Raw genomic sequence first — 19,621 nt, 5'->3', positions numbered from 1 at the left:
CTCTTTCCTCCCAGCACATCTCTGTGCTGAATTCATGGTGCTTTGTCTCTAGGTGAGAATGTTTAGCCGAAATACACCCCAGTTTGCACATGTATGGTGTGCAAATAAAACTTGAAAATGGGTTGCTGCCTCTGACTTACCAGTGGGACTCTCCTCCAAAAAACATACCCAGCTTTCTTCTTGCATCTGCTTATCCTGAGTTCAACTGTTCTTTCTGTTGCTCACATATCACAGCTAAAAAAGCTTTTTGTTGGAAAAGAAGAGCAATGTCTCTTGGAATAAAAGGAGGCAGGTTGCCGTTGTTCGAAGTGTAGGTAGTTCGTATGTACCTACAGCATAGCGTAGATTTCTGTTTCAAATTAGAAAGCTAATGAGAGTCTTAAATTCTTGCGTAACAGACTTTTCTAAACTAATTTCCATAAATTAGTTTATAATTTATTTATATAAATAAATCCCATGAATTAATTTGCCATGGTGGCAGTTCAGTGCTTTGAGAGGTACACAGATAGGAGCTGCAGCTACCAATGTAGGAAGAAAGTAGTGGGAACACAATTTCCGTGAATGCTACCAGTATGGATGTGGGAATGCCCAGCTGCAAGGAGATTCAAATGATTGGCAAGCCTTACACTACAGTGACTGCTCCTTTCTAATAGCAGCACACATCTACATCATACTGGTATGATTGCTGATGACAGACGGGCTAGTTTGGGAGTATCAGGTTAAAAGTAGCCTCAATCATATATTTCTGACTGGGGAAGGTAACTCTGAATGGTGTGCTGGTTCTGTGCAGTTGCTAGAGGAAATCCTGTTTTTCATGTGGACACTCTGCAACCACTACTAACCTCTTAGACTAGGTGGTACTGTTTCCAGTAACGTTCCTTCTTTGCAGCAGGGGTTGCTATGAATGTTTTTTGTCGACTGAATGTATAATCTGGTATGTAGTCTTGGTTCAGAAATGAACATTGAACACCTCTGAAATGTGCCCTGTAGCTGTAACCAGCAGGTCCTCTCATAACATGGGCTGTGGAACAATGACACTGAACACTGCAGGTGGGAAAGAAGAGGGATATAGGTGGAATGAAGGTGAGTTTCATAGGTCTTAGAGTAGGAAACTTTCTCTCCCTGGACAAATAAATGTCTGCTTCTAAGAAGCTGTTTGTTTTGTTGTGTGTGGGTTTTGGGTTTTTTTTTTCCTTTCTATCTTCTCAAGCTTTCTATCATCACTGGTTGCAAGAGAAGAGTAAAATACATTTGGATAGTATGCTTATAGAAAGTCATCTGTATGATAAAGTCTACAGAAATCAGAATATAGATTAAGTCATTTGTCATGAAGGATCTCTTTAAGTTGTACTACAATATTACTGTTTTTTCAGTCTCGCATTTCATATCCTTACTATTGTTTGTTTGCATCCTATAGGTAAGGCACAGAACTTCAGACCAGGTAATGGCTTTGAAGATGAACACACTGAACAGCAACAGAGCAAACATGCTGAAAGAGGTTCAACTTATGAATAGACTTTCACATCCGAACATCTTAAGGTACACTGGCTTTTTCCTGAATCGTATAGAGACAGGTTGCCTTTAGAGCTGTCCTGTTTCTAATTTTTACTTACTTATTTTTGTTATAGCTGTATTTTTTGTGAATGTGTTAGGATCAGCTTCTAACTTAATGGAAGAAGGGGAGGAAGAAGAAAAGAGCAAATTGAAAAGCCATGTGATTTTGGTATCTGGAGTTTACCAGTAATGAGTAACTTATTTCAGAGAAAAACAAGTTTTCACCTTATAAATTTCAAATGAATCATTAAAATATGAAGAGTAAAATTTTGCTTCTTTTCCTGAATTTAAAGTATTGCAGATCTACTACTCAAATAATCCGTGATTACTGATCTTGCAGATTAACAGTGCAAAGTACCATAGCTTCCTCATATCTTTGTTCAATTTCTACTTTTTAGCATTTTCTTATTATAGTATTGTAAGGTGGGATAAGAGGGACTCGAGAAAAGAAGGTAGAGGTGAACTGATTTGATTTATCTGCTCTTGAAAGAAAAAAAAGTAGTTCTTGTTTCTCAGTAGATTACTGGATGCACATCCAAATGTTTCAATGTGTATCTTGTTATTTGGTGAATCTTTTCAGTTGTGGTTGCTTTCTTATTATCATGTGACAAGCAGTGAATATCATTAGCTGAAGCCATAATATTAAGAAGTTAAGGTGTGATGACAGTGCACCAAATAACCAGCTCCATTTTGATAGTCTCAGGGAGTACAGCTCTTTCTGAAAAGTTTTGGGGACGCAGTGAACTTTAAGTAACTGAATTTCTTATTCTTCACCAGTCTGTTAAATAGCACAGACATAGTACTGATTCCTGAAATCCTTTATTTCCAACTTTTCTGATCCTTGAAATCCTGGCTCAGTCTTTGTTAGCTGATGTGTGACAATATTACCTTCTTTGTTTCTCTCAGTATTTATGAGGAGACCTATTGGAAGCACTTGGATTATCTGTAGGGAGCAATCCATTACCTCATGCCTATTTCCTGTTATTTTCTTTTTTTCTTAAAGCCTGTGAACTTGGATAACTTTTACTCATGGTAAACTGTATTGGTTTTATCACAGTATATTTATTCAAGTGTTGTAGTAGTCTGCTCCTAATCAAAATTCTTAGTCTGTTTTCTCTTTTCCAAGGTGAGGTGAGATCCCAGCAGCTTCTCTGGCTCTTCTGATTGTTTTGGGGTTGTTGGTTTTGGTTTTTTTTTTTTTTTTTTTTTTTTATTTTTTTTTAAATGATGTCAGGTATCTGGCATTTTAGGTTTCAGGATCATTAGTTGTTTCCTATAGCTATCCACCACTTCTTTCCCTCAGAATCCTTAGATAAGCAGCATATGATCATGGGGAACTGATACATCTGCTTTCTTAGTAAGGTTTGTAGAAATAATAACTTTCTGGGATTGGCATTGTCAGAATCATGAAGTCACTACATGACATCAGTTTCATTACCAACTTCGTGTGGTTTGTAAACCTTACTTAAAGAAAAACCATCTAGCTTTACAACTCTCTTCAAAATAAAGTATTTCATTTGGGCTGGGGTGAGGGAATGTAGGAAAGGGATTGTTTGACAGGCAAAAAGAATCCAGTCGCAGCTTAATGTAACCCTGCCCTGCCTTGAATGGAGTTACACAAGTGTTGCTGAGAACAAAAGTAGTTGTGCTCAGTTCTGAGTAATTGCTGAAATTTAAATGTCTTATGATGTCTAAGAGATCATATCGATGATATATATACCGGTCCCCTCTGGCCTTGAAGTCTATGAATAATTTGAAGTCAGTGGTGTTGCACAGATGGTCCTGAAGAAAGAACAATAATGTGTTGATTTATGCATGAAGCAGAAAAGGAATTCCATTTGGTTTCACAGTTATTACACAGGATTGATAGAGAAATCTTTTTTAATTTTCCCTCCCATGTGCTCAACTAAGCAGTTATAAGAGAATACATCAGAAATAAAGGACTTAAATAGAAATGGTTTATCTTTGAATAATTTGTTTTGAAGAATAAAATTGCTTTATGGGTTGTTTGATTTGAGGCTTCTTCAAAGAGAGTTGGTTCTCTGGCAAAAAAATACTGGCTTTTTCTTATGTATTAGGTAAGTACCCTTGCTGCAGGGAGCAAGGACATTCCTATAGAAAATGCAAGTGAAAAAACCCTATTTGGTTTTAGTTTATTCTTTTATTAAATAATAATACACAGTAAAAACTATTATTTTTCTTCTGTAGCAGGTAACTTGCTGGTTTTGTGTGTTAGTTGTCATTTTATTTTTCGTTTAAAACGCTCAGCTGCAGTGTTTCCAGTCCCTTTATATCTGGGAGAAGATTTTGCCCTTTTTAAATGTTACACACAGGCAGGTAACATTTAATATACAAGTGTATATACAGGTATGTACATATGTTATATGTGTGTGTGTATATACGCCTGTTTATATATATATGTGGATATATGCACACTTATATACATATGTGTATGTATATATACATACCTCTCTGTGTGTGTATATATATATATGTAGGTCTGTGTATGTATATATATACATATACATATACATACACATATATATATACACATACACAAACATGCATGCAAAAATCTGTATTTCTGTTTCAGAAACCAATAAATCATAGGTGCTTCTACTACTGTTGTAAATTAGCTTATGGTTTCTTTCCCACTTCAGAAACACATTAAAAATAATATTAGATAATAATTAGCTTTTATGGTATAGTAGTGAAAGGTGAAAAATTCATGTTGTCAAATAAGAGCAGCTGCAGTAGCATTGCTGAAAGGTCACTGGGAAAGTGTTCTACTGAAACATTTTCTGGGATTATTTTTGGAAATTTTAAGCCTGTATTAGTATTTAAAGGGAATGATCCTCTTCCAAGAAATTCTAATGTGTAACTTCCCCTTTCCAGGGACTATAAGCTACCTCAGTTGGCTGTTCAATGTTATTTTCTTCACTTAATTTCTGTCCTTTGAAGTTCTTCCTCTATGTTCCAAGCCATTTTGTCACTAGCATCAAGTTTATATTGTTTATTGATCACTGGATCTCCTCCACATGTCTTGAAGGTCTACTCTGATTTTATATAGTATATATATCTATGCTTCTTCATCTTGTAAAGTTCTGAGACTACCTACTGTTAACTTACGCTGTAAACAAGTTACTTGCCTTAGTGCTGATCTGTTGTCTGCCAGTAAGGATGCTACTGGATTCTTAGGCTGAAATGTTGAGATCATGTTGTGTAGTGGTTAATTGTAACAGGTGCTCTGATACCAAATGGCTTGTAAAATTAGAAAACTGCACAGATACTGGGTTTATGGTATCCAAAATCTGCTCTTAACCTATTTTAACACGTGCAGTTCAGTCAGTTAATGTTTTAGAAAGCGAATGTCAGATTCAGCAATGATGCTGAATTCTCTTAGTATACTGAAATCGTCCTTAATGTGGGTATGTACCTATGTTTTTGAACATCCTGATGATTTGGCACCTAAAATTTGCAACTGAATCAGTGTTTTTGTCCTAGAAGTCTCGCTTACTTTATATGAGCTAAGTGATACGGAAGAAAGAAGAGATTTCTCTTCCTAGTAGTGTATTTGGTGGTCAAAGATCATCATTATCCTTTGGATGATTAAAAAACCCATCCCTTTGCCAGTGCTGCAAAATGCATAGCAATTTTTTGCAAGCCATCAATTCCAATGTGCCCGTGCTTAACTTCAAGATGTTATTGCAAAGATTCTTATATTTTTGCCATTGATTGCACTGACTGAAGAATAAATGTTGCTGGCTATTTAAAACTGCTTTTGTTTCTGTGCTGTCCATATCAACTGATTTTCACATTCAAATACAGATGATATTTGAAGCTTTTATCCAGCTTGCAATCACCATTCTGGAATGTGAGTTTGTCAGTAGCTGCTGACTTACTTACATTTTTTGGCTTGGTAAAGATTACCTAGAGGCAGGTCTGTGTTAGTGACACATTTATACTACTTTAGGAGATGGAGCTGTGTCAGTGTGTTTCAGTTTCTCTTTTTCTAATACCTGAAGTATCAATCTGGTTATTTAGGCTTTAAAATAACTTGTGTTTCTGGGCATGGAGTGAAATGCTGACTTTAACTATCCCTACTCATTTCAGTATTTCTGTGCTTAAATTACTCCTGGCAGCGATGTAGATCTGTCTTGATCAGAAGACTGATCTAAGTGAAGAGTTTAGTTTTCACTTGCCAAGTCCCCAGTAAGTATTCCATTCCCATACATCCTAAGGATTCTAGCGATCAAATATATGCATATATCTATCAAGAAAATGAGAAACTGCTCTTTATTAGGGGGATTATTTTGGCAAAAATGAAACCACCTTGTCAGTCTGTTAAGTAGATGTTGGAATAGAAGACTCCGTCTCTTGCAGCTCAATGCCATGATGGTAAAAAGTAAAGGGGTTTAGAGGTTTTTTGTTTGTCTCCCTCTGGCTTCCTATTTCAATTAGCAGGTGTGATTCCAGACTCGGAGTAGATGTTAACTGTAATGTAACGACTATTTGTTCAGTCTCTGTCTGGTGGTCATAAGAAACTATGAAAGAGCTGGGTTTTTTTTGTTTTGCTTTGGTTTTTTTCCCCAGGGACCAGCTTAGGGACATTTTAGGAATGAACAGGGCAAAGGCAGACTAGTGGTGCTCCTGGAGTGTTCTGCTCCATTTCTACCATCAACCTCATCTCCTATCTCCATGTCACTCTGGCATACAAGCTAAACATGGAGGGCTAAAAGGCTTTTCTGCCTCTGATCTACACTTCTCCTTGCCCTGAGTGTGGGATGTGCTGGTTTTGTCACATCTCCCCTCAAAAAAGATGGTGAGGGCAGGAATGGAAAAGCAAGGTGGGGCTCTGATTTGTACCATGAGATGTTTACTGTAGCTGTTTTAGTACAGGTTGGTTGGTACAGAGCAAGACTGTAATTGCTGGGGTTGGGGAAAACAGGTTTGGAGCATTTCTTCACTTCCTTATTTGTGTCCCATTTAAAGTGTAGTGCTGTTTAAGGCTTGGGTTAGGTCTGGTACCAAGGTTATGAAAGGTCTAGTGTGTGCTTACAACGTTTACTGCTTTGCTGCTTCCCTGAATGCTGATGTCCTGCTGTAGTCACTGGATTTTACCCAAATCAAAGTAAGAAAATGGGGCTGGAAAGGACTCAATAAATCTCTGTCCTTGTATCCTAGGATGGGAGCCTTAGGGCCACAGTCTGAGAGACCTGATACCTTTTCATTGGGGTAATGTCTTACAGGTGTGTTTTTCTCATTTTCACAGATTCTCCATCTCTGCTGTCTCTTAAATTAGTGTATCTTCAATTTTGAGATAGATTTTCAGTCTTTAATATCACTAGTGTTTGCATGAAAAAGTATTTCTTCATTTGATCTGTACCTTGGGGACTTCATTTAAAACATTCGGTACACAAAAAACCTTAGCTCATGTCTTAAGTGCTCCCGTGGGAGCGCTTGGAGGTATTGCTGTGTGTTTGGCAATGAGCATGCAGGCAGATTGACTCATGATTAAATCCACCTTCTTGTGTGCGCACACACAAATAAGCAGCGTGCATATTGCGTGGACTTCTTTCAAGGAGAACTGGATTTCATCTCCTTTCAGACAAATCTGGCACCCTAGGAACACAATACTAGGTTGGTGGGGGGTTTTTGTGCAGTTTTCTCCTTTTGAATCCTTCCTTTTTGTGAAATTACTTGTGAGGGACTTTGTAACAGTAGTTGGAAGGATGGCTTTTGTCTTTTAACATCCTTTGTCCTGTATTGAACAGTGATGTAACAGAAAACTACTTTTAATTCTATGTGTAATGTGGTTAGTCAAAAAGGAGTATTTTAGAAATGCTGAGCACAAGACAGCAAGGAGAGGTTATATGTGTTGTGTATATGTTACAGAAAGGATGGATTAGATGTTTGCCTCTGTGTAGCATCAAAATGCAAATGTAGAAAATTTAAAATACTTTTTTTAATCTAGCGTGGTGCCTAAAACTTTGAGGGTCTTAGTGCAGACTTAGTATTCTTACCCTCTTCCTTTTCTAACCATCAGTGCAATGAAATAAGCGTGTGCCTTTTGACCTTCTCTTTGTGTTACTCAGCTCATATGAGAGACTTCTGCTTTGGTGTGTTTGGTTTGTTTCTTATGTTTAATGCTATAATCAAATTGCTGAATTTTCTCATGCAAGTAGTAGATTTCAGAGGACAAGAATTTATTATGTTTGACTGTAGCTGCCCCAGGTTTAGCCACACGACAGGAACATGTTCCAGTGAAGTTCTTTTAATGGGAAGCATGTGTTCAATGTCTAGGTGTCCACAGTGGCTGTATAATCTGGATATTAGTTTTGCTTGATTTATCAAGGGGGCAGAGATTGCGGACTGAGGCTACAGTTTTTAGTCTTCCCTTTCCTGTCTAGAGTTTTCTCTCTGTCAGTCTGACTGAAAAGCAGTCTGAAAATGCTGTTACCTGAACTGAAAGCAGTTTGGTAACAGCTGTAATGCACTAGGAAATATCCAGGGTACCTTCTCTTGCTCTTGTCTGGGAGGGAAGGTATTCCAGACCTTGCTCTTGTCTAGGAGAGCAGGTAAACCAGGAATGACCTGGTTTATGGAAAGACTTCTGAACATTGCTGACATACGTTAGAAAGCATTTTGTGGTGGGAATGTGCTGCACTGTATTTAGAAAGGTGAACTCAAAGAGCATCCTCCATATTTGCAGCTTCTGGGGAAATTTTTCCAACCAGTAGTTCTGATTTTTTGAAGTGCTTCAGCTTTCCTGATAAGGCCAGATACACTGTCTTGAAAATAAACTTCCTTAAATCTGCATAATGGTCTCCTGTTTTATGGATGACTGGCTCACTGAAGCTTCTTCCAGCTAGAAATACTTATAGGAAGTGTAACCTTTGGCTGACAAGGCATTCTGCTGAAGTTCACCTACAAGCACATTTTGGCTCTGGAGTCGGTGTGTCTAGCCAACAGGAATCATCTCAGTTCTACAGGACCAGCAGGTCAGCTTCCTATCCACAGAACTTGGAATCTCATCTGCGGCAATCTCAGAAACTGAAATCTTACGTTAAATTGTATTTCCTGGTAGCAGCTGCGTGTATTATCATTTAGTGAAAATCCTTTCCAACAATGTTTTGTAGCAGTTCTTGGCTTAACCAGTGGCTTATTATTGCTTGATATAGCAGTGAAGTTTTCCAGGAATTTGGATCACTAGAGGTCTATTCTAGCAATCTATTTTCCAGAGTCTGAAAACAGAGATTCTTGACACAAAGTTTAAATTGTTTCAATATGTTGCTTGTAAACTCATTAATTTTGCCTTTATCAGTGTATCTGGTTTCTCTTTTCCTGGGTAATAACTTCTAAATATGTGGGGTTTTTAAATGCATCTTTATGTCCAGCTTTTTTCCACGAGATCGTGATATTGAGCTTTGTTTTTAATTTCTGATTTAAAGTTAGAAATGTATGTCTGTTTCCCTGTAGAAACCCTAAACCTTTAAGAATTTTTGAACCCTTACTCTTGGTAACCTGAGCCAGTGTGTCTTTTCTGCCTGAAGCATATGTAATGAATATGTTTCCATTCAGAGTTGGCAGAAAAAATTAAGTTTTACCAGTCTTTGTGTGACAGTGATGATTTTCCTGCTTGGTAAAAATGAGACATCAAAATTTTGGCAAGGTTAAATTTCTTAAATTCATAACTGTATTCATATTTTAGAATTAGGTCAAATACAATGAATTCCTGATTTGAAAGTAATGTGATACACCGTTACGAAGAAAGAGTAGGTCTAGAGATGAAAACATTCATTTTAATTACTTAGCCTAAGTTTTTGTTCAATGGAAACACTGCAGTACTGGGTTAACCTTGTGCTTTCACATGTCTCTTTAAAGAGAAAATAATACTTTCAAAAAATGTCTAAGTGAAACTCATACCTAAAGGAAAAAAAAAACCTTTTTTTCCCCCAGGCTTACTTGTGAATAAAGCTATTAAGACCATGTGTGATAGCTTTGCAGACTTTCAGAGTTCATTAGGGAAGGAACAGATTTCTGCTCTTGAAGAGTCTGGATTTCTTAGTCTTTGTCAACTTGTTTACAGAATTGTTCATACGCAGTTGCTGGATGAAGTGAAACTCAGAAACAGCAATGTTTTGAGTAGATGCTATATCTAAAGGAACCTTTCTTCTCTTTCCCCTGGATACCTGGTCATGCCCTATTGCTCTTCATTAAACAAATATTTTCACTGCCTCTCCAACTAAAATTTGCATATTTAGTCTGGGGAAGATAGTAGAGCGGGTACAGGCAACAGACACTCAAGTACAAGTCCTACTTCTTATTTGGTTATAAAAACAGATTTCCACAGCTCAGCTTATGCAAAGGACCTTACCTATATTATTGTTCTTTGGTTGCTTGTAATTTACCAGTCAGCTGTTAGACAAGAGAACAGTGAGGATCATTCATTTCCTCAAAAGCAGCTTAGCTGAACTAGTACTACATGTGTCTTGCATCAGTTTGGGTTTAAATTCAGAAGTATTTGAGGATTTAAAAGGTTCTTTTCTTTCAAACTCCTCTCCACAAGATTCTCCTGTCACACTTAATGAAATCATGCATTTCTACTACTTGCTTGCAAAATGGAAATTTCTGAACATTGTGGAAATGACAGACAGTGTGTTTTGCTTCTTGACACTGGAATCTAAATGATAAAACTGAAAATTAGTTAATCTGAAAAGACCCAATACTTTAACTGTGCTCTCAAGTGCATATAATTTAAGTTTTACTGAACTCTCTTATGGGAGATGTTTACTGTTAATAATAATTTGCATTTTGTCACTTAAAGTTCAGCTTGTATGGTGGTACAAATGAGCTCTCAGTTGTTCCTGAAATGAAATCAAATGTATGATGTATTCTCTGTAGCTTTTCCAGAAGAATCAAGGGTGACAGTCATTACCATTAACAGCAGGAGTCTGAACCTTGTGCAGTGTAGGTAGCTTTTGTGGAGTGTGTGTACACTGGATACTATTGAAACTAGCTTTGATTCAAATGTTGGAAGTGGGGGGTTGGGGAGGCATACTGCATGTATGTGCCCTCATATTCCTGAGTGGTTAGGAATGGGATAGGAAGCAACATCTTTATGCTTAAGCAGCAAAATGCAAAGGGAAGTAATTTTCTACTTATGCAGACCAACAGTGGATTACTTGGCTTAAACTTCCTTAAAACAGAACTCTGAGACTGTTCCTCTCTGTATAAATCATTGTATGCTGGCCTTTGCTTACTGTCAAATTAGTAACTTTCCATCTTGAGTTTGAAATGTCTCCTGTCCTCTCTTGGAACTGCTAATTCAAATTATATTGTAGTGTACACAAATGACTTTTGTTTTGTGCTGAGATACTTAAATAATGTCTTGATGTATACAGTATCTGTGGGGCTGATTTTTTTTTTTCTTTCTCTCTCTTTCTTTCATGGCATATCCAGCACTACTTATTATCTCAGTTTCTTTAAAGAAAGAAAAAAAAGAGGGGGGGAAAAAAGCCCAAACCACTTTTCTTTTCTTGTTTCTTGTAGGTTTATGGGTGTCTGTGTGCATCAAGGACAGCTGCACGCACTTACTGAGGTAAGACTATTTCATGATCTACTTCCAGAATATGAAACAGTTCTCAGGCCAGATTCTGCAACTGCTGTTCACCTTGAGTGATGGTTTCTTTTATGGTGACTTGTGAGTTAATCACATGCTACTTGCTATGCAGTGGGAAGACTGGAGAATCAGGCCTCAGAACTGTACTGTCTCTCATAGCCCTTGTATGTCTTGTCTCTTCAGAAGCACTTATTAGGAAAAAAGTATCACATGGGAACATAAAATTTCACCGATACTATTTAAAATGAGAGATCTGGATTACTGTTGAGCTGCCCCTAAACATGGCTGTTCCAGTGATATTGCTTTGTATTTAAATCTTATATTCCATTTGTGTGTATGTTTCACAGGTAAATCTGGGACTTTTCAGCTGGGTGGTATTGGTGTATTCATTCCCTGCTACTTTCTTATTTGGAATAACATCAAGTTTGCAGCTTAATCTGAGTCCCATAAAAAGAAATTATTCCATTGCCCACATATCCTGGCCAGTAGGTATCAAATGAGAAACTGAAGTTTCCGTTCGTGTGAGTCTTCCCACCAAGTTTTACTGGGTTGTATGTTTAATCACCCTGTAAACTGCTCAGGAAAAAACCGAGAAGGGAGTCTGCTCTTGTTAGGAATAGCATTGCCTGTTTTGAGTCAAAAATCAATAAAATATTTTTCCTGCTGGTTTAGCTTGGGTACAGATTGAGAGGAAACTCATGTTTTGTAAAGTTAATGTTTCATATTTAATTCTGTTTTGCAGGAACTGCTTAATTAAAAGATTAACCCTTTCCCACCCCACCCCCAAAGACAAGTATGTTGTTAATTTGCAATTAAACCAGGTTCCCAGTATGCTTGCCAAGAACTACTGTAAAATGAGAAGATTGGGTAGCTATATGCCAGTTATCCGGATGCGTATGGCCATCACTTTCTGTAACTCTCATATGCCACTCCAAGGCAAAGATGCACATATGTGGGTGGTGAAATCCTTCACCATCTGGGGTGACAATTCTGCAATTTTAGTTCTAGCTACTATTAGAGTGATGCACACTAGTTCACAGTGGCCATATTTCTAGTGTAAGAGCAAAAGTAAAGACCCTTTAGAAATTTCAAGATACTGCAAATATTGAGAGAGCCTTTGATATGAGAAGGACCGTTTATTTGATACCCCTCCAGACTCCCTCCCTGCGGCTGTGCTTGGGAGAGGAAATGTTTCTAAGATTTGGCATTAGATGGCTGATCAAGGCGTTGAGACAGGCTTTGATAATGTTATTGCCAATTCCTTTTGGACCTCTGATCAATTAAAGCTGGGAGGTTTCAGGCCCTTTCACTAAGCATGTCCTAGAAGAGATGGAACTTCATAACACGTCATTGTACTGTGTCTTGGCAGATCTTCCTCAGTGTGGTTTTTGGGTTTGCTTTTTTGTTTGTTTGGTTGGGTTTTTTTCTGCTTCATCCCAGTTTTTTCCATTTTTTTTATGTCCCTCCCCACCCAGAAAGCCAAGAAAACGAAACCAGCACAGATGCTTCCTTACGGAGAGCTAATTTTGTAGCTGCTTGCTTTGTTCAGCTATTTTTGAGTTCTTGGCAAGAAAATAAGAAAGACTTCAAAGAATAACTTTTTATAGATATAATTCAGAGTAACAGAAGAGATTCCTGAAGCATCTTGAGACCAAAGAGGAAAAGCTTTAGAATGAAGAAGGTTATTGCAAAATTTTGAGAAACAGAATAGCTTTAATGGTGTATTATAGAAGTACATGTAGTGATCAGTGCTTTTCTGATGTGGACATTTAATGCCTTCAACAGGAGAAAACGTGACCAAAGGCCATCATAAGTTGCTGTTGTAAGGAATCCACATACCATTTTGTGCAATACGGTGGCTGTTCTTTGATTTTACAAAGCTTTTAAAAGTTAAGAGCTGTGTATGTTCCAAGTGGTGGAATTAGTTGTGTTTTCTGGCAACAGTAGTGGGATTTTTTTATCTTGAAGTGTGTGTAGAGTAATGGTTGAGTTCTCAAGACTTCTGGAGGTTGGAGAAGGGGGCTGAAATGGCTAGCTGAAGGAGTTATTAGTAAGACAGACATGGTGACTCATCAGTTCAAATATAGCCCACAGGGATGAACAAATCAGCCACTGTCTCGTGGCTTTTTTCAGCTTGTGATCCAAAAAGCTGGTCTCCTAGCTTCCAGTGCTCAACATAATTGGTACTAGCCTGATACTATTAGCACCCAGAGAACTTCCGCTGGGATTTCACTTCTTTGGAGATGAAACTGTGGATTCAGAAGCCCCGTTGCTCAATATGTGTCTGAGTCACTGCAAGGAGATTCCTCTTACACTGGCCTGTGCTGGACCTGTTCCGTAAGGAGCTTATCCCTTCCTGTGTTTTGAGAGTACAATTGATGATATGCCTAAGTAGAAGGGATACAGCATCACTTAGAGGTTATGTCTGAGGGTGCAATGAGAAATCATGTTTATTTGTATATGTATGTTTCCGTGACAGAAGAATTTTTGAGAACTTGAGGCAAATGTTCAGTGAATGGAATGAGACAACTTGTACTTAATAGCCTCCTGTGCTATTAACAGGCAGGGCAACAACCACAAATGGTGTTAGAGGAGCCTTGAGGATTTTATAAGCCTGTTAAGGGGCTGCATTAGTAATATACAGCACTTTGTTATTGGAAGGCAGTCTGAAGAATTAGGGATTTCTTTTCTTGCATGTTTAAACACATAGAAGGCTAAACAAAGATCATGCAGAGCAGTTTTTTTGTTTAAGGAAGGTGTTGATCATATGTAGGCCTTGGGTTTTTTCCTGTTGGCAGCATTTTACATGGGTTTAATTGTACTCTCTCAAGTGGCTTTTGTTTTTAAAGCTGTTTGGCAATAAGTGGTTTCTGTTTGTTTTGGTTTGTTTTTCTCAAAGTAAGAATTGAATTGTTTCATTATGGACTGCACCAGGACTTTTGCCTTGTTCTGAGCCCACAGTCTTACCAGTTTTGAAAATCCAATATTGTTTTTGAAGTTCTCCTCAAGCCAGAAGCTATGGTGTATGCCTCTTCTTGAAGCTGTTCAGTATCTATCCTTAGTCACAGAATGATTCAGGAGGCATGGACCTCTATCCTTGCAAGCACATAGTTCAGAAACAGTTAAGGAAAGTGAAGTAGATACATTAATAGGTACTACTCAGATGATTTAGCAGTTATCAGACTGCTTCACTAACTTTGAGCTCATGGACACAGATTTGCTGTGATCATTTTCTGTAAAACCAGGAACTGGATATTCCTTTCCCAGTATTCAGCTCTAATCTATAGCTGGTGGTTTGTTTCTATAGCTACAAGAATCTGCAGAGCTTCCTGCTGTATTTGCATGCCTCTTCAACCTAATTCCAGCCTCTTCTTCAAGCTTCTCTCTGTTTTCCACCCACCTTCCTAATCGGACAGCTCTCTATTCACTTTCATTTCTTAATTTCCTGGAACACAGCAGCATCCTCAGACTTGGAGAAACTTGCATAGTAGTATAGACTCTGGTGTCAGTTAGGATGAGATGCTGGCGAGCATTCAGAGACCACATCTGAGCTACTGCCAGGAGCTTAGCGACAGTATACACTCCAGGGGACATGAAGCTGTGAGCCAGTTAGCATGGAGCAGCCATGGCTTAATAGCAATAGTGTGCAATCTTATCCCACACACACCACTGAATGGCTGCGTGAGCAAATACCCATTTTAGATGGGATGCAAACAAATTGATTTGTGTTGCAGGTTCTATTGGCCTGTGCTATTATGCTGAAGCAAATAACGCAGCATATGGTCTAGCATATAAAATCCATGTAATACTTTTTTCAGATCTTAAAATAATTTGTTGAACTCTGTTGAGGAGGTTTATCTGAATTTCTAAGAGAGAGGTCAGGCTAAAATCTTATTATAAATAGACGTATATATATGCACAGAACAAGTCATACAGCTTGATAATTCCTCTTGAAGGAAATGAAACCCCTGACAGCTGTGTGTATAGGAGGAGAAGAAGGGAGAGTTACTCTGTGTTGATTGGGATATCTTGAAACTGCAGTTGCTTCACAAACAATAGCTAATTATTACAAGTTTTATGGCTATTAGTTCATAGTGGATGATAGTAAAATAAGAGCACAAATGCTCTACTGCTACAGTCTGAAGCTGAAGATTCACTTGCTCAGAGCAGGATCTGACATGCATTGGAGCTTTCTCAGCCAGGAAGTAGGGCAGTGGGATAGGAACACATGGCCTGTGGTGGAGCGGGGGGACTGTACTGATTTAGCCAGCAGCTGGATCTGCTTGACATGCCTCTCCTGTAGTCTTTCAGTCTTTCTTCTTGCTGTGTTCTACCTAGTCAGTCCTGATTCCATCCCAGTGGTGTGGTATTAGATGTTTCATGGGTCTAAGAGCATATTTGGGCAGCCTTGGTTTGAAGGTGCTGTATATGTGGCATTGGAGCAATGGTGAGATAGCTGTAAGTGCTTCTGGCTCCTCCAGTGCATCCCATGCAGGGGTGCATGGAAGTGCCTTGAAGTCTAAAATAGTGTGATGAGATATGCAATAATACACGGTGGCACTGTATAGTATAGACAACAGAGCCTAATGCAAAGGTATTAGGCAAAAAGTACTGTAAGAAAAATGTTGACTGCTGCTTTACTTTATTTTTTTTTAAGAGAATCCACAAAAGTCCTTGAACTCGTGTACATTTATAGTTCAATTAATTATTTTTTTTATAGCTGTGTCATAAACCCAGGAAAAAATTTACTATGGAAATCCTTCCAGACATGTTAATTTTTATCTTGGGCAAGATAATAGCTGTTGGATAATTTGGACACGTTGCACCATAATGGCTTACTGAATTGGACACTGCTGGTTTTACCAGTAACCACAATTCATTGTTTTGAGACAAAAATACACTTATGTAGCAGTTTGGGAAAGACCTCCCCCTCCCCTCCTCCTTCTTTTGCTTTCCCCCTTCCTTGCACACACTTCCTTCTACTCCTGAAGCTCATCTTAATGAAAAAGCCTGTGGCTTTTGAGGAGAGAGAGGTTTTTTCTACAAGTTCCTCTGTGATAATTGAAACCTTTCTTTCTCTGCTCTTCCTCCCAAGAGTAATAATTTAAGGGAACGATAAATGTGATTAGTGGAGTTTCAGGCCTTCAAAGTCTTTCCTTTTTAAGTAGGTGATTTTTGTTGGGTTTTTTTTTTGTTTGTTTGGGTTTGGGTTTTTTTTTTTTTCTTAATATTTTGGAGATAGCACTGATTAGGAAGAAAAATATTAAAAGCTTAAAATTATCAGAATTGTTACAGTTGTACTGAATTTCTTTTACACGAAAGGGAAAGCAAGTTCTTCAAGTGAGAAGGTCCTCCTGATATAGAGATTGCACAAGCAGAGCCTATCATTTAATTAAAATACCTAGTTGAAACTAGATGATCTTAAGGTCCTTTCCAACCCTAACTATTCTATGATTCTTTCTCTTTTCCTTCTCTTTGTTCTTAGGCACCTTTCTATGGAGAGCCTTTGACCCTAGAAGGGAGAAAACCTGACAGATGTCACTTAGGTCTCCTCTTCTAAATGTTTATGCTACAGCAAAACCTGTAGGCATACACTGCCTTCCAGATGGCAATTGCACACCTCTAAGAGTTTTATAAAGCCTTGGAACATCATTCCTTCCTTGGTCCCTCCTCCTCCCATCTCCTGTAGTCCTTGCTTATCCCCTGCTGTTATTCTACCAGTGTGATTCATATTGTTTAAATAACTTCAGTTTTACTCATGTAGCACTGCAAATATTTAACTCTGCTTTGGTGATCACAATAGCCTGTCAACCCTAGGGAACTTTGTGTCCTTAGAGCTGTGGTTCCTATTATCAGTCATTCTGCAAATATTCCATACAGCAAAAGAATTGTTCCCAGTTTAGGTACTGAGCAACCTGGTCTAGTGAAAGGTGTCCTTGCCTGTCACAAGGGGTTGGAACTAGATGAGCTTTAAGGTCCCTTCCAACCCAAACCATTCTAGGATTACCTGTTTACCAGTTCAGGTTTAGCTCCTGGATAAGATGGCTCTGGTGGTTGTCCTCCGGAAAGAGAATAGCTGCAGTTGATTAGGCAGAGCTTGGAGGCTACTGAAAAGAAGATGAAAGTTGTGTTAAAGGTAGCACCAGGTAAAAAATTAGAAGAAATGAAGGAACTCTTAACTTCATCCAGTTAGAAAATGTTACTCATCTGCTGGGTACTGCTGGATTTCCAATTTCTACGGAAAAAAGTTATAGAATTGTTAGGGAAGCCCTTTACTTCATGTAAGATTAAAGGTTTTAGGTATTACCTAACGTGTAAAGTCAGCCTGTACTGATTAGAGGCTTCCAGATCAGTTTGTATTCTGTAATACCTTGTGCTGTTCAGTAGGTACTCTCACTGACTGAAATCTTCCTGAGGCAGTTTGTAGTGTTCTGACTGCAGTTTTGAGAAAAGCAGACTGAGAGGAGGAGAAAAAAAATCAGAGGGAAATGTTTTAGAGATACACAGAGATGTTTTGGTCCCTTGGCTTTCTTCAGATTTGGTCTGTAATTCTGGTCAATTTGGTCTCATTTGCATACATAAAGCATCTTCCTTGTGTGTGTTAAAGGTCTTGGGCAATATGTCAAGTTATTTTCTTTATGGACTTGTGGAACTGGCAACTGCTGTGACTTTCTGGAGGAATGTAGTGAGTGACTGTGTAAACTTGGATGGTTTTGTTGCAGCTTTGAGAATATACCAGTTAGTTCACAGTGTCTTTGTTTTAGGGGAATACATCTTGATACAGAGCAGTGTAAAAAAGATAGGATTTACTTTGAAGTAATGTTAAAAATTATTAATGTTAAAAAAGATTAGCAACCTAAGATGAGAAAGGATATCTTTCAGTTGACTTTCAGCAGCTACCAGCTGGCATTTTTAAATGCCTCCTGGCTGTAGGATGCTGCAGAGGGCCTGCTGCTTAAACTTTGTAAGAACTCCAACTATGTGTAAAATTCTGCAGATTAAATTGATCCTTATGATCTCTCAGCCAATGAACAGCATGACCTGTGGATTAATACTGTAATAAATCTCTACTTGTATGCTTTATTCTTTTCATCCTTAATTCAGATCTTTTTTGAAGCATTCATTAGAGCTACAGCTTCATTTTATATACTTTGCAGGGAATGGGAAGAGGAAGAGTTCTTTCAGTGGTGCTGTACTGGTGCCAGTGCTGGAAAATGTAATGTGTAGAGGCTGTCTGGGACTGTGCAGGTATAAAACCCAAGAACCAGAACTGTAAGTTCAGCCTTACCAAAAGTATGTCAGGGGCATACAGGGCTAAACTGTGGTTACTTTGTACCCCTCCTGGAATTAACTTGGGTATTAGAACTGAATGTATTTAATTCCAGGTAGGTATGCTTTGATGACAAGAATGGTGATGTGATGTAAAACTAGAGTACCTGTTGTTATTATTCGCTTGCCCTTTTTTCTGCTTTTGTTGTAGGACTGGCAGCCCAGCCAGCACACGTCTGTGTTATTTCCTCTGTTAATTTGGTTGTTTGGGTTCATTAGCTTTCCCCTTACAGGAGTCATTAAGAGTCAGGCTTTGCATATACTTGCTTTGGGGTCAAGAGAAAACCATTCATCTGGACCCCAGGGATTTGACCTCTAGAGAAGAGTTAATGGTCACCTTGTCTGATACAGCAGTAGTTGCACTCCCCCCTTAATGACTAAGGAGTGTGTGAGAAGTTTGCTGTAGGACCTGAGGAGAACGGTAAGGATCATGGCAACAGAAGGAGGGTTTAAAACAGAGGGCAATAACTCAGGTTTTAGGAAGACTAGGCTAGTCTGTAAAATAAAAGGTGAGAAAATTGTTCCATTTCATTGCAATAGTGTTTACCAGCACTAAAACAGAATAAGTGCATCACATGAGGTGTCTATTAGGACTGTTAACTATTTGCATAGTGCTTAACGTTTCTGTTCTTGGGAAAAGCACTTATCTTGCCACAGAAAAAATGCTGAGAGCTAATGATGCTTTGAAATATCCAGTTAATTCTACCATCCTTTTTTAAAATACATGAAACTGTGTATGCTTTCTACTTTGGGGAACAGTTAAGGTGAACCTACAAGACACAAAGCCTTTGTTAGAGATGTGAATATCGGCTCAGTCTTTTGGGGTTAAAAAACCCAATAAACTGAATGTGTACAGAAAGACAAGTCTGTTGTCTTGTCTGGGCTTTCTACTTCATTGCATGTGAACACAAGGGCTAAGTTGGGAAGAACTGAAAGTAGCACCTTCGTTGTCACATACAGCAGCTATTTTGCTGAAAGGAAGCAGAGATAGGTAATAAGGACTTTTCTTAGAACCAAAAAGTTAGGAAGCTTCTGTTTATTCTGAGATGAATGTGTTTATAAGATGGCAAGCCAAGTCTCTAGCAGTATCTTTTAGAATTTTAAAGATCCTGAGCC

General features: G+C 38.3%; 1 protein-coding gene across 1 annotated transcript in view; it reads left to right on the top strand.

Moving 5' to 3' along the window:
• TESK2 (testis-specific kinase 2) overlaps positions 1-19,621 on the top strand; it is a 70,837-nt gene that overhangs the window by 18,336 nt on the left and 32,880 nt on the right. Inside the window, exons 2-3 of the mRNA XM_010012854.1 lie at positions 1,418-1,539; positions 11,107-11,155. Coding sequence (XP_010011156.1) covers positions 1,418-1,539; positions 11,107-11,155 — 171 coding nt within the window. The remainder of the gene's footprint in view (positions 1-1,417; positions 1,540-11,106; positions 11,156-19,621) is intronic.

This window comes from Nestor notabilis, unplaced genomic scaffold (assembly GCF_000696875.1).
Source record: "Nestor notabilis isolate BGI_N333 unplaced genomic scaffold, ASM69687v1 scaffold4914, whole genome shotgun sequence".
Taxonomy (NCBI): Eukaryota; Metazoa; Chordata; class Aves; order Psittaciformes; family Psittacidae; genus Nestor; species Nestor notabilis.
Note: the sequence above shows the minus strand (reverse complement) of the source record. Positions and strands in the feature narration are given on the sequence as shown.